The sequence below is a fragment of the Glycine max genome, chromosome 9 (genome assembly GCF_000004515.6).
Source record: "Glycine max cultivar Williams 82 chromosome 9, Glycine_max_v4.0, whole genome shotgun sequence".
Classification (NCBI taxonomy): domain Eukaryota; kingdom Viridiplantae; phylum Streptophyta; class Magnoliopsida; order Fabales; family Fabaceae; genus Glycine; species Glycine max.
Genome location: NC_038245.2, coordinates 4,337,803 through 4,352,886, shown reverse-complemented (window position 1 = coordinate 4,352,886; position 15,084 = coordinate 4,337,803). Strand labels below are relative to the sequence as shown.

The 15,084-nt window shown below is 34.3% G+C and overlaps 3 protein-coding genes across 8 annotated transcripts; 2 read left to right on the top strand and 1 right to left on the bottom strand.

The window, feature by feature from the left end:
• The first annotated feature begins 472 nt into the window (after positions 1-472).
• LOC100802519 (cationic amino acid transporter 5) lies at positions 473-2,581 on the top strand. Its single transcript, XM_003534817.5, has one exon. It carries the CDS (start codon positions 662-664, stop codon positions 2,417-2,419), a length of 1,758 nt encoding a protein of 585 aa, XP_003534865.1. The 5' UTR covers positions 473-661; the 3' UTR covers positions 2,420-2,581.
• A 1,158-nt stretch (positions 2,582-3,739) lies between these two features.
• On the top strand, positions 3,740-8,986 carry LOC100801994 (pentatricopeptide repeat-containing protein At4g20090). 5 transcript variants are annotated; one of them, XM_041005368.1, is made up of 5 exons: positions 3,740-5,916; positions 6,218-6,435; positions 8,030-8,240; positions 8,388-8,546; positions 8,795-8,986. In XM_041005368.1, exon 1 carries the CDS (start codon positions 3,937-3,939, stop codon positions 5,863-5,865), a length of 1,929 nt encoding a protein of 642 aa, XP_040861302.1. In that variant the 5' UTR covers positions 3,740-3,936; the 3' UTR covers positions 5,866-5,916; positions 6,218-6,435; positions 8,030-8,240; positions 8,388-8,546; positions 8,795-8,986. The 5 variants fall into 5 exon arrangements, with proteins under 5 accessions (XP_040861302.1, XP_040861301.1, XP_006586946.1 ...); XM_041005367.1 differs by having other exon boundaries at positions 7,941-8,240; XM_006586883.3 differs by having other exon boundaries at positions 8,388-8,986.
• Positions 8,987-9,750: 764 nt separating this feature from the next.
• Positions 9,751-13,737, bottom strand: LOC100801459 (probable LRR receptor-like serine/threonine-protein kinase At3g47570). Of its 2 annotated transcripts, none has more exons than XM_006586878.3 (3): positions 10,947-13,737; positions 10,466-10,834; positions 9,751-10,129 (listed from the first exon to the last, which is right to left on the bottom strand). In XM_006586878.3, exons 1-3 carry the CDS (start codon positions 13,642-13,644, stop codon positions 10,089-10,091), a joined length of 3,108 nt encoding a protein of 1,035 aa, XP_006586941.3. In that variant the 5' UTR covers positions 13,645-13,737; the 3' UTR covers positions 9,751-10,088. The 2 variants fall into 2 exon arrangements, with proteins under 2 accessions (XP_006586941.3, XP_006586942.3); XM_006586879.3 differs by having other exon boundaries at positions 10,724-10,834.
• Between the last annotated feature and the right edge of the window lie 1,347 nt (positions 13,738-15,084).

The following is a 15,084-nucleotide window of genomic DNA, read 5'->3' as shown; positions in this document are numbered from 1 at the left end:
CTTTAGTATGCTGACTCTTTCACACTTAGTACATGCTGTTCCCATATCAAACACTCGTTCCAAAATCCAATTATCTGATACACCAAATATAATTTTACGATACAAACAAAGCTCAAGATTATGAACTTCTGTGGTTCTGAAATGTCCTTTTAAGTATAATATATATATATATATATATATATATATATATATATATATATATATATATATATATATATATATATATATATATAAATGTAAGCTTTTTCCAAAAACAACTTGCTTATATTTCATCAACTACTGAAATTACTTTCTTTGCCTTCTCCAATGAGTAGCTTGTTTTATATAAGTTGGATTTAATATATTTTTTTTGGTGGATCGGATTTAATATATGTAAATAAATTTTTGTCTGAAAGTAATAAGTAAAATTCAGCATGATAATATCTTCTAAGGGCAGAGTAACACCCTCTTATATGTAATGAGGCCCTTCTATTGAATGCACACTAAAGGACAGTTGATGAAGAGTGGAAATTCCACACCAACTGACAAAAGAATTTATGATTTTATGACACTTGGAAGGACTCAATTCCATACTTCAAAGATATCTGCTTATACTTGTTTTCCTCCTCAGGCTTCCACTCAAAATCTAATTGGTAGCTTCAGAAAAGAAGCAAAATTCTGAATGGCTTCCACAAGAGACAAAGATGAGGCTGAACCTCAAAGAGGCTATTGGAGATGGAGCAAACAAGATTTCTTGCCTGAGGAGTCCTTCCAAAGCTGGAACAACTACGTTTCCGCCCTTTCTCAAACACGGCTAAGGTTCAAGGACCGTCTCTTAGCAAGATCAGATGATGCCACTGAGACAGAGGAACTCAAGAAACAAAGTGAGCATGACATGAAACGTTGCCTCAACTGGTGGGACCTCATATGGTTCGGTTTTGGCGCGGTGATCGGAGCAGGAATCTTTGTGCTCACTGGTCAACAGGCTCATGACAGTGCTGGACCAGCCATTGTCTTATCCTATGTTGCCTCAGGCTTCTCAGCAATGCTTTCTGTTTTCTGCTACACAGAGTTTGCTGTGGAAGTTCCTTCTGCAGGAGGCTCATTTGCTTACTTGAGAGTTGAATTAGGAGACTTTGTTGCTTTCATAACTGCCGGCAACATTCTTCTTGAGAGTGTTATTGGAAGTGCAGCAGTGGCAAGATCATGGACTTCATACTTCACAAGCCTTTTGAACCGTCCAAAGAATTCGCTGTGCATTAAAACAAATCTCAAAGAGGGTTACAACTTGCTGGACCCTATAGCTTCTGTGGTTCTGGTGATTGCTTCAGCAATCACAATCATCAGCACAAGAAAAACTTCAGTTCTCAATTGGATAGCATCTGCCATCAACACTGCTGTTATTATATTTGTGATTGTTGCAGGGTTTCTTCATGCTGACACATCAAATTTGACTCCGTTTTTACCTTATGGGGCTAAAGGGGTGTTTAAGGCTGCTGCAATTCTTTACTTTGCATATGGAGGGTTTGATAGTATTGCAACCATGGCTGAAGAAACCAAGAATCCATCAAGGGACATACCAATAGGATTGGTTGGGTCAATGTCCATGATCACAGTGATTTATTGCTTGATGGCACTCTCACTGAGCATGATGCAGAAATACACAGAAATTGACACTGGTGCTGCTTTCTCAGTTGCATTTCAGAATGTAGGAATGAAGTGGGCTAAATATGTGGTAGCTTTTGGTGCACTTAAAGGGATGACCACAGTGCTTCTTGTGGCAAGATTGTCGCAGGCACGATACATTACTCACATTGCGCGTTGCCACATGATCCCTCCGTGGTTTGCTCTTGTGCACCCTAAGACAGGAACTCCTATAAATGCTACACTCTTGATTACCATTGCAAGTGCCACCATAGCCTTTTTCACAGGCTTGGATGTGTTGTCAAGCTTGATATCGGTGAGCGCGCTCTTCGTGTTCATGATGATCTCTGCTGCCCTTTTGGTGAGGAGGTACTATGTGAGAGGGGTCACACCAAGAGAGAATTTGATAAAGCTAGTTATCTTTTTGGTGCTCATTATTGCTTCCTCAATTGGAATTTCAGCTTATTGGGGACTTAGGCCTAATGGTTGGATTGGATACACTGTGACTGTTCCTATCTGGTTCTTGGCAACACTAGGGATGCAACTTTTTTTGACTCAGCAAAGGGTGCCAAGAGTTTGGGGTGTTCCACTTGTTCCATGGGTGCCATCTTTGTCAATTGCAACAAATGTATTCCTCATGGGGTCTTTGGAGTATGATGCCTTCATAAGATTTGGGGTGTGCACTGTGGTAATGCTGATCTATTACTTTTTCTTTGGCCTCCATGCAACTTATGATATGGCTCACCCACAAGAGAAGCTGCCATCCAAAGTTGAATACACAGAACATAAAAAATGAAGGGCCTTAGATATGTGTACTCTATCTGTTTGTATTTTGAATTTAGATTTCCCTTCCACAATTCCACTAGTTAAATGAAATTCTACACCATAGTAAGCCTTGAATCCCAAAATGAGGGTCATATTACTTGATTAAAATAGAAGAAGTGAATTAATATAAGCAGACTGATGTTTTAATTCATTTATAGTTGCACAGTTGTTTTTTCTAGGGTGCATAAAATATATATTTTGCAGGGTGCTATAATCAGCAATAAACAATTCTGCAGAAATAACTGAAAATAGATTAAGGTTTTTAATGAAAAGGATTACTATACCATTTGTCTAAAATCGCTAAGAAATGTTGTTTCTGCATCATAAACAGATTGCTAACATTTGATACCAAATACGTCACAGCCTGCAACTAGTGTTAGCGCTTTAACAAATGACTTTATTAAGAAAGAATGCTTCAATAGCATAGTTACATAATTCTCTCAATATCACGTATCTCGAAACTATATTGAATAATATTTAAACAGCAAGTATTTACAACGTAGGAAGAATAAATAGGATACAGATACAATATGCTTTTCAAAATTCATTATGTTTTATTTATTTATTATTATTATTATTATTATTTTGTTGTTGTCCGTGACAATCTTGCAATAAAATTAGAAATCCCAGTAGTTTTTTAACCCCATCTTTCGATTTTTTTTAATAAAAAAACAACAGAATCGAAACTGTTGCAAAGAAGTCTTTATTTATTCACCAGTATTGGTTAGCAAGTGGTAGCATATCGGATAAAAGTATAAAATTATTTTATACTTTCACTATATACTCAATTTCTTTTTTCTATCTCTATTCCTTAAACATGTGCATATAATTTTAAATTTTTTTATAGTTTGAACCCTACTTAAAAAAATAATCAAATGATTGAGCACAAATAATTAATATATTAAAATTAAGATTGATAAAAATAATTTTTAATAAACTTTATTTATCTCTCGATCAAATTATACATCAGTCAAATTTTTTTTTATTTTCCTAATGAACTAAGAGTTAAAAAAACACCTCATAATTTATCTAAATGCATTTACATAATAATATTTTAAATTTATAATTATTTAAATTGTCGCATAAAAATAATTTAAAATTGAAATATGATAAGAAAATTAAATATACATATTTTTTAAAAAAAAATAAAGAGAGTAAAAACTCCCTTCTTTATTCTAATTTATAAAATAAAAAAATAATTAAAAATACATCTAATTAGTAATTAGGGTTGAAGGTGTGGAAAACTTCCGAAACCAATTTACAAAGAATAAAAAAGAAAAATTTACCACAAAAAACATGTAAACAACAAACGTTAGTGTTAGACCCCGTCACTCACAGTCATCGTCTCCATGAAAATGCAACAACTTGAGAAGACAATCGCCTCCATCTCCGACAAGACAACATTAACATTCTCAAAACTATAAACTCAACTCACTGAGTCAGTGACACTGCCCATTACCTCAAAACCCCACTTTTTTTTTTTCCCGAATGATCCATGTCATGCCAAAGCACTCATCATTTCCCACAAACCTTCTTCGAACAACTCTCCATCGCTATTTCTCCCAAACCCTAATTACACTCCCCTCTTATTCTTCCTCTTCCCACAAACCCCACCCTTCATCTGAAATCTTCAAATCAGGTACCCAAATGGGTTCTTACAAATTGGGCGATTTGTCTTTCTATTCCCTCATTGAAAGCCACGCCTCTTCCCTCGATTTTCGGTCCCTGGAAGAGGTGCTTCATCAAATGAAGCGCGAAAGGAGGGTATTTTTAGAGAAGAATTTCATTGTTATGTTCAAAGCTTATGGGAAGGCCCATTTGCCTGAGAAAGCTGTGGACTTGTTTCACAGAATGTGGGGTGAGTTTCAGTGCAAACAAACCGTGAAATCATTCAATTCTGTTCTCAATGTGATTGTTCAAGAGGGTCTTTTCAATCGTGCATTGGAGTTTTACAATCATGTTGTTGCATCCAAGAGTTTGAACATTCACCCTAATGCACTCACTTTTAATTTGGTCATTAAGGCCATGTGTAGGCTTGGTTTGGTTGATAAAGCAATTGAGGTTTTTAGAGAGATTCCACTCAGGAATTGTGCTCCGGATAATTATACCTATTCGACATTGATGCATGGGTTGTGCAAGGAAGAGAGAATTGATGAGGCGGTTTCGTTGTTGGACGAAATGCAGGTTGAGGGGACCTTCCCGAACCTGGTTGCGTTTAATGTGTTGATCAGTGCGTTGTGCAAGAAGGGTGACTTGGGGCGCGCTGCCAAGCTGGTTGATAATATGTTTCTGAAGGGTTGTGTCCCGAATGAAGTTACGTACAATGCCCTTGTTCATGGGTTGTGCCTCAAGGGGAAGTTGGAGAAGGCGGTGAGTCTGTTGAATCAGATGGTGTCAAATAAGTGTGTGCCTAATGATGTTACTTTTGGAACACTTATTAATGGGTTTGTTATGCAAGGTAGAGCATCTGATGGAACTCGTGTGTTGGTTTCCTTAGAGGCAAGAGGTCATCGGGGGAATGAGTATGTATACTCATCCCTTATTAGCGGCCTGTGCAAGGAGGGAAAATTCAATCAGGCAATGGAGTTGTGGAAGGAAATGGTTGGAAAAGGATGTGGACCAAATACCATAGTTTATAGTGCTCTTATAGATGGTCTTTGCCGAGAAGGGAAGCTGGATGAAGCAAGGGGGTTCTTATCTGAAATGAAGAATAAAGGTTACTTGCCCAATTCTTTCACTTACAGCTCCCTAATGAGGGGTTATTTTGAAGCAGGTGATAGCCATAAAGCTATTCTTGTTTGGAAAGAGATGGCAAACAATAATTGTATTCATAATGAGGTTTGTTACAGTATACTCATTAATGGCTTGTGCAAGGATGGGAAGTTTATGGAGGCCTTAATGGTGTGGAAGCAAATGCTGAGTAGAGGAATTAAATTAGATGTTGTGGCTTACAGTTCAATGATTCATGGCTTCTGTAATGCAAACTTAGTAGAACAGGGACTGAAACTTTTCAATCAGATGCTTTGTCAAGGGCCAGTGGTACAACCGGATGTGATCACATATAACATACTTTTAAATGCTTTTTGCATACAGAAGAGCATCTTTCGTGCCATTGATATTCTAAATATTATGCTAGATCAAGGTTGTGATCCTGATTTTATTACGTGCGACATTTTCTTGAAAACTTTAAGAGAAAATATGAACCCACCTCAAGATGGGAGGGAGTTTCTAGATGAGCTTGTAGTCCGGTTAGTTAAGCGACAGAGAACAATAGGTGCTTCCAAAATTATAGAAGTGATGATGCATAAATTTTTGCTGCCAAAAGCTTCTACTTGGGCCATGGTTGTTCAACAGGTCTGCAAACCAAAGAATGTTCGAAAGGCCATCAGTGAATGTTGGAGCAGGCTAAGTTGCTGATGTCTTGTAAGATGTGTTGTTCAGGTGACAAGTGAGCCAAACAGGTGACAAGTGAGTATGGTACCACTTAACAACTTCAGTTGTTCAAACCTCTTGCCTTTGTCCATTCAAACTATTAATGTTTTGCAACTTACAAGTTACAGTGGTGATCATAATCCTAAAAGGATAAAATAAAATGTTCATCTATTCCATAGACTTTGATCTATTTGTAAATTCACCATATTTAAACCAGTGTATTTGTACAGGGCTCAGTCAAAATTATAGGTTGTGTAAACATGTTATAGCATCTTAAAATGCTATCAGTAAATTTGGCCAGTAAATACTTTTTATACAATTTGCAATTATATTGCAGATTGCATTTGTGGAAGGAAAATGATAGTCAATGATATGATCAACTAGTGAACTGATTTGCTGCTAGATGCCAATGAGCAGAAGTGCAATTTTCTTATTTGGGCATGCACAGACTGCAGAGTCCATACATGGCTTTATCCTAAATGAAAAGGAAGAGAATGAAAGGCTCATTTTCTGATAATAGTTATCCATCAGACCTAGAATTATTCATCCTTCCATGTAAGCTACATGTTTTCCTTGCTCTTTTCCTTTTTTAAATTGATATGGGATGCTGGGTCTATACATAGTTAACTTTGTCTTAACTATAACAGTTGTAGATACAGATTGAGTGGGAAAAATTGTGGGGCTATGACGAATGAAACCAATAGTCACAAAGTGTCAGCAATTGTTGTTTATCCAGTCATTTCATCTGCATGTTGAGTTTCTTAAACTTACTCTATTCTAGTTGTATAATCAGAAATAATTAACATTTGTTTTGATATTTCATTCTTGATTTCTAAGAACTTTGGTACCAGATTATAGCTTTTTGTTTTTTTGCTTAGTACAATGTACTCTGTCAGAAATATGCTCTTATTGTTAGATTCTTGTTCTTCAATTGCTGTTAATTTTTCAGTCTTGAACCTAGCTTTACATTAACTAGTTTTAAATAAAAGTTTTTACAATGTTAACTAATTCGAAATTATGGTAGATGTGACTTTTAAGGTACATATGGACTTATTGTAAAAGTCAACAAATTTATTATACATAGTTGTTTGTGAGTGAAAGACATTGTAAAATCTTTTTACATTGTCAACAATGCACTATTTAAACTTTAGATAGTAGTCATTTTGTATTGTAATAATGTTAGACATGTATTAATACTGGATGTGGCATGCATATTTACTTCAATTACATTTTAATAAGTTTATACTTTTGTTTTTTAAATTTTTTATATCAATATTAATTAAATATCGCAATATCAGATTAATACTGGATGTGGCATGCATATTTTATTATTTTATAATAACCTGTTCATTTTTAAAACATAAATTTTCTGTGATTTTTTGTTTTGTTTTATGTTAACTTTAGATTCATTCTATATATTATATTTTAACCGTGACATTACTTATAATTTTTTAAAATTTGTCATATTCCTGTGTAGTGTGTACGGTACTGTATTTGTATCTAGGACATATTTATGTTTCCCGCAGGTTTAAATACACGTTATTTAAATACTATTGAACATAGTTATAAAGTACGGGATATGGGTACACTGTTCATATAGCTACATGGTTTGTCACTTTTTACATTATTATTACAAGACTTCCTCTAAAGAGAACTCTGTATGCAGTACTTGGTATAGTGATTAGTGAATTTGGTACATGGTGTATGCAAAATTATTGAGAGAATTAGTATTTGTTATTAAAGCATTCTTTCCGAGTCAGTATATACAGTTATTTGTTAAAGTGCTAACAGTAGTTGAGGGCTGTGACATATCTGGTATCAATTGCTAGCAATTTGTTTATCATGCAGGAACGACATTTCTTAGCGATGTTAACCAGGCTTGAAGCTGAAATGCTGAATATTGATTTAGTAACCCTTTTCATTAAAAACCTAAATCTATTTTCAGTTATTTCTGTAGAATTGTTTATTGCTGATTGTAGCACCTTGCATAGGATATCATCTATGCGGTCTGAAAAAAAAGTGCAAGTATAAATTAATTAAAACATCATTCTGCTTCTTAGGACTACCAGTGTGAGAGGTGCTTCTTATGTCTGGTGTAGCATTGTGAAATCTGTTGACAAGCTTCGGGATGGTTTTGGTCCTTGTTTAGGTGTGGGGCAGTCCTTGATCCTTCTGGTTCTCCAATTGGTTAGGTTCTTGGCCTATTTGTCTAGATGTGAATTTTGTGCATATTGAAGATGCCCACTTGACTATATCTGAAGTTAGGGAGAATGTACAAAGGAATTTGGCAAAGCTGCGCGCTCCACTTCCAGAGAATTTAGCATTATGGGTTACAGAAAATGGCATTGTGGTCTGGCTAGGTAATGAGCAGAGTGTATACAGCTTCTTCAGCATATACCTTGTTTCTTAAACATCCAACAGTTTCCCATCCTCTCTGGAAGAAAATTTGGAGGCTTAATGTTCCTGAAAAAGTTTGTTTGTTTGTTTGTTTGTTTTTTCCTTTGCAGGCTTTTGATGAGGCTCTCCCAACCAACTGTAAAAAACATGCGTGGCACTTGGGAATGCATTCAGCGTGTACTTGATGCTCATCTCACAGGGAGGATGTTTGCATGATTCTCCCCACAGAAAGGAGTTATGGATGCGGATGAATGTTGCCTCACACACAGGTTACTCACCTGTTCTATCTTGTAGGATTGGCTTTTCACGAATTTTTCCCCCAAAAATATACATCAGTAGCTGGCAATTTTTATGGTGGGACTGGAAGTGGTGAAATAATATGATCTTCTCTGACAATGCTTGGACGATAATGTTTGTTTGTAGAATGTTTCAGCATACTATTTTTTATTTCCAGCGTTCCTTTCTGTGTTAGGAATGTTAATACACAGATTAGCTGAGCTGTTTGATACTGTCGCAGATCAACTTGCACATTTTAGCAGGGGACAAGTGCTGCAGCAGTACAATTTTACTCTGCCTCCTTTGGAGCTTATGAATGCACTCCAATGTGACTTATCTGTACACATTTAATTTTTTTTGTTCTGCTTTTGACTTTCTCCAATGTACCATAAAAACATCATTCTGCTATACTAATTCATTTATTCTGTTTTTATTGAGTGACTAGTATTTTTACTTGTGCAATCCACGGGTCTTTTAAAACAGTGGGTTAAATTTATATTTATATTTAATAAGAGATATGTTACTGTAAAAAAATAAGTTCTTGTGCAGTTTACATCTTCTGTATGGTTGTCTACTTCTATATCAGCATTTACTACCAATTTTTTTATTAGGAAGTATTCCAATGACAGACACATTTAAAAATGTGAAGAAAAAGTTGAAAGTGGAATTTGAGCTCTGCAATGTATCATATACTATATTTTTGGGCCACACTTGCTGTCTCAAACTGACAGAGAAACACTAGATTAAATTGTTTGATCTTAGTATGTCTCCTAGAAAAGTTGTTGCTAAATTCATTTACTTCTTTCACAAATTACAAGTAGTAGCTCTTGAATAGATTGAAATGTATTTTTTTCTCCTTTGTTGTCTTAATATTTAAACATTGAATAATTCACCAAAAAAAAAAACATTGAATCTGCAACATGATTTTACAAAGACTTGGACTCAGAAATGTGAAAATCCATAACTTGAGAGATCGGTTGAAATTCTCTATATGAAGCAATATCCAGTCTCTGCATCAACTTATACTGTTTCAATCCACTTTTTATTATGGCTCGTGTACTTTGTGTGTTTTTAAACATTAAATTGTATACTTCATTTTGAAAGTTTTTTTTTTATATTTTCACCTTTATGAATTTCATGTCACATAAAGACATAAACCAAATTTAGAAAGAAGACTCTGCTATTTAGCCCCTAAATATTAAAGAGAAGTTTATGTATCCCAACAATATAAAATAAAATAAAAATTTGGTACAGTGAATATGGATTTAGTTTGAAAACATTTTGATGCTCTGCATTAAAATTTGGGAACTTATGGGAAATAAAAATAAAGGAACTACAAGTTCATTACTTTTCCGTGAAAAAAAAAAAACAAGTTCACTACTTAAATAGAGTATTACATCCATTTAGTATACGATATATATGTTACTTGAAGAATGGACGGATGCAATCATACGAGTGCATAACTGAGGCAAAATTATTAAACAGTTTCACACCCGGGATTTAACTCTACTAGAGTACACCATGCAACATACACATCAGTTTCTGACTGAAATAGCTGTGGCATTTGATCTCAGACCTGAAATTCGAGAAGAATTCGGTTACCATTGTAGTTTTGAAATTTTAAATACATGGCAAAATGGCAGATAATGAAATTGTAACTAAATAGTAAATAGGCAATTAATCAGGTAAGAGACGAAGCCAACAACATATGCAATTAAGCATCTAGAAATCTCAATTTTATTATATTAAGTTTGAAAAGGAAAACTAATACGTATGAAATAATTTAAAAAAATAAAATAAAAAACAAAGGACAAATAAAACTGCTGTTAAAATTTGGCAGAAGCAATCTGACACATCTACAGTTATTCTCCAGTAATATGCAGATAATTTAGTCATTCTCCATTTATCTTACCAGCGAGAAAGAATTTTCTGATTTTGCTTAGCTCTCTAGTGACATAAACCATATTCATTCTTTCTCTTGGTGATTGCACTGAACAAGCAAGTCCAATTTTAAAGAGTGAAACTAAGCACTTCTCAACAGTTGGAGTAAGATTCTGAATGTTTTCTTCTTCTATTGTTGCTTCTTCATGTTTAGGTACAAGTGATGGGTCCAAAATTTGTAAAAGATTATCAGGAAATGAATTTTCCACAAAGTTATGCAAATTTTTACCATCTTCAAAGATTTCATCTGTGGGTCTTCTTCCGGTGAGCATCTCCAAAATAAGAATCCCTAAACTGTACATGTCACCATTCATAGACACCTCAGAACTCACTCCATACTCTAAAATAATAGCAAAAGTTGTCAGTACTTTGTAGTTGCTAAATAAATATCAAGTTTTCATGGAAAGATAGAGGAATTCAAAGAAACACTGATTCAAGAATTTAAAGCATACCTGGAGGAGCATAGCCAACAGTCCCCCTTATTCCAATTGTACTTGTTTCCTTAGAAGTGGTACCATTAATGGTTGAAAGAAGTCTTGCTATGCCAAAATCACTTACATGAGCAATCATGTCATCATCAAGAAGGACATTGCTTGGCTTTAAATCACAATGAATGATCGATTGCTCACATTCATAATGAAGATAATGTATTGCAAAAGCAACATCAATCATGATATTTAATCTTTGATCAAGGTTTAATGTTCTTGGATGCTCTGCACTTAGAGTCCTTGGATGCAACCATTGGTCTAAGCTTCCATTTTTCATGTACTCAAAAATTAGAGCTTTAAATTCTTGACCTTTATAATCTGTGCTGGAACAACATGTTAAAATCTGAACTAGATTTCGATGCTTAATATTTTTAAGTGCATTGCATTCAACAATGAAACTCTTGTGAGCTCCTTTCTTTTGAAGGTTTAGGACCTTAATGGCAACAACTTTGTCTTCTAACTCAAGTGTTCCTTTGTAGACAGAGCTAAAATTTCCAGACCCTATCAATTGTGTAGTCGAGAATCCATTAGTTCCATTGTGTAGGATTTGGTATGAAACTTTAGCCAGCTGGTCAATTGTTGGAGAATCCATAGATGGTTTGTTACTCCTCTTTCTCATCCAGTAGATAGTTAGAATAATTGAAAGTATGACAAGAAAAGCAACCACACTAACTAAAATTGCTATCATCCTGAACTTGTGGTGTTTTGCAAGTTTTTTACCTTTGATACGGCATGGTGGTAGATGCAGTTCTGAAATGCCTCCACAAAGTTTACTATTTCCGATCACCCCTAACCCACTTGCATTTTGAAAGACACCTTCAGTTGGTACCTCACCATCCAACATGTTAAAAGATACATTCAACAATTCCAAAACAGAAATATTTTGCAGAACATCAGGAATTGTTCCAGACAAGCGATTTTTTGAGAGGTCTAATTCTATTAGACCAATCAGTGAAGCCAAAGAGGATGGTATGATTCCATATAAGGAATTCCCTTGCAAATATAGGTACTCTAACATTATGCATTCTCCGATAGTTTCAGGAATGCGACCAGACAAATGATTTTCAGACAAATTTAGCAAATCTACATGTTTAAGGATGCCCACTTCTTCCGGTATAATCCCACTCAATGAGTTCTGTGACAAATCCAACACATTTGTTAGAGAGGAAAGATTAAAAATTTCTAAGGGTATGGTTCCTTTAAGGTTGTTTTGCCAAAGACCTAGATATTGTAACTTTTGGCAATTTCCTATGCTTGGAGGAATATTTCCTTCTAACATATTATCTCCCAAACCCAAATAAAACAATTGACTAAGGTTTCTTAAAAAGGTTCCTATCTCTCCTGACAGCTTGTTTGTGCCTAAGTCTAACTTTTGCATCTTCTGAAGCTTCCCAAAAGTTATTGGGATAATCCCATCAATGAGGTTATCTTCTATCCCCAAGAGAGTTAAGCCAATTAGATTTCCTATTGATGCAGGGATTTCTCCTGATATCCAATTACCTCCGAGATATAGTTGACTAAGCTGGGTGGATAAATTGCCCAAGGAATTTGGCAAATGACCTCCAAAATCATTGTAGGATATAGCTAACATTTGCAACTTACTACAATTTGCCAATGATTTTATGAACTCCAAACCATTAGTTGAATTGTTACCTAGATTGTTCACAGGCAAAGATAGACGTTGAAGATCTTGTAGCTTCCTCAGACTTGGAACTTGTCCTATGAAATTGTTTGAATTGATGTCAAGTACTAAGAGGGCAGATGCATTTGTGATGGAAGGTGGGATTGGCCCTGAGATATGATTGCCACCAATATAAAGTTCTTGGAGATTGGGAAGGGTGTGGAACATGTTGGGTGGAAGAGAGCCTCTAAGTTGATTTACTGAAGCTGAGATTGTAGTGAGAGATGACATATTATAAAGACATGAAGGCAATGTCCCACTCAGTTTGTTGATACCCAATTCTACCTCTGTCAAGTTTTTGAGATGGCATATTTCCTGCGGAATATCTCCCTCTAAGTTGTTAGTATCCACTGAGAAAACAATTAAGGATGAAAGATTCCCTATGAATGATGGGATTCCTCCAGTTAATTGATTCATATAAAGGCTCAAATATGTAAGCTTCTGAAGTGAGCCAATTTCGATCGGTATTTTGCCAGTCAAATTGTTCCCACCTAAGTTCAAGAGTTTGAGATGAGTACAACCTGTCAAGTTTGTAGGAATTTCCCCTCCCAATGAGTTGTTTTCGATAGAGAGTTTCTGTAATCGTGACAACCGTCCCAATTCTTTTGGGATTTTCTCGTAGAAGTTGTTGCCTTCAAGGTTGAAGTTTGTCATGTAAGAGAGATTGCCTACGTGCGGAGATATGGATCCCTTCAACTTGTATCCTTGCAAGTTTAACTCTGTAACTCTTTGGAGCATGAGATTGCATGTGATTCCATGCCAATTACAAAAATGAGTAGAAGTATTCCAAGAGAACAAGATTCCATATGGATCAGTAGATATGAATTTCTTGAAATTTATCAGTGCCAAATGATCAATCTCATTTCCTGATGCAAAAACAGTTATGTTTGAGATAAACCATAGTGAGTTCAATGAAAAGAGAGAAAACAGGTGGATATATATAGACCAAAATGCAAATAACAAGAGAGAAAAACACTTCATTTTGATGAGGAGCTGCAGGATGAAGATGGTGATACTTAGATAGCTTTGTATTGAGTCTGGTAAACTAAATTGTGTGGGATCAGAAAAGAAGCTCATTCTGTTGTGGTCGAGTCAATAATCAATACATATCCAAGGTCAAGTCAATAAACAATTGACAATATTGTAGATCATTCACATAACAAGAATATAAGTCCATTATTTCAGATAAATATATACCTTATAATCAAATAAACATTTTATTCACGTTAAGAATCTATTTATAATATATAAAAACTGAATTACTCACTATTACACTGTCATGTCACTAAAATTGATGATTTGAAGAAGATCATTTTCTTTTTGTATTTATCATTTTTCTTTTCCTTCTTCAATATTACTCACAACATAACAAAATCTATATCAAAACATTTCAATTCAATCTTCCTGATCTCCAAATGCTTCTTATGTTCACGACCTTCATTCTTTAATGTTCTATATTTCATTCTATAATCATTTTCTTTTACATTTTATATATCATTCAATTTTTTTCATATTAATAATTTCTAAATTTTAATATATTTTCTGCTATATAAATATAAATAAATATTTCACATCAACAAAGTCATGATCTAAAATTAGTTTTCAAGCTAATCTATAAAAAAATATGTTGGTTAAACAAAGTTTAAATTTATTTATTTTTCACATTAGTTTGTAAAAAATATATTTGACATCAACTTTAACTATTACAAATATCATTTTATTTATTATCTTCAATATTACATATCACAAAATGCAAATTGTTTTTACATTAAATTACTTTAAATAAATTTTATATTGATTAAATTTATTTAATAATTTTAATTTTAATCCGATTTGTATTTTTAAATACATTGCAACAGGAAACTCCATTACATGTAGCGATATGAGAGAATATGATATCAAAATTCAATGATATTTTACAAGAGGGGAACTTATACACCAATCATAATTTAAGAATGATCTCAACAAATGATGCATATTAAAGGATAATATATTAAAGCTGAACTCCTCACTATTACGTTGTCACGTTAGCAATGATGATTTGGAGAAAGAAGAGCATTCTCCTTTTGTATTTGTCACATCTCTTTCCCTTCTTCTTCAATGTTACTCACAACATAACAAAACCTATATCAAAGTCCAAAGCTATAACTATCCAAGAAATCAAAAGATGCATCTTCATCATCAAAGAAGAAGAAAGTCCATTAAAGAAAAGTGTGTAAAAAAAAATTCATGGATAAAAGCTCAAAGCTACAAGCATCCAATAAGTCAAAAAATGCATCTTCATCATCAAATGAAGTTTATTCAATCTCAGAAAATCCATTAAGGAGAAAAACAAATAAACAAACTGTTTTGACGTCCTCTAATGAATAGTCAATCTTACTTTAAAAAGAGCACATCAAAGAAAATAAAATTCAACTACAG

Coding starts and splice junctions, on each gene's coding strand:
- LOC100801459 (XM_006586878.3), bottom strand. CDS start 13,644: ATGAAGTGTTTTTCTCTCTTGTTATTTGCATTTTGGTCTATATATATC. Junction 10,835..10,946: donor TGTTGGCTATGCTCCTCCAG/GTATGCTTTAAA, acceptor CTATTATTTTAG/AGTATGGAGTGAGTTCTGAG. Junction 10,130..10,465: donor CAGAAAATTCTTTCTCGCTG/GTAAGATAAATG, acceptor CTCGAATTTCAG/GTCTGAGATCAAATGCCACA.
- LOC100801994 (XM_041005368.1), top strand. CDS start 3,937: ATGATCCATGTCATGCCAAAGCACTCATCATTTCCCACAAACCTTCTT.
- LOC100802519 (XM_003534817.5), top strand. CDS start 662: ATGGCTTCCACAAGAGACAAAGATGAGGCTGAACCTCAAAGAGGCTAT.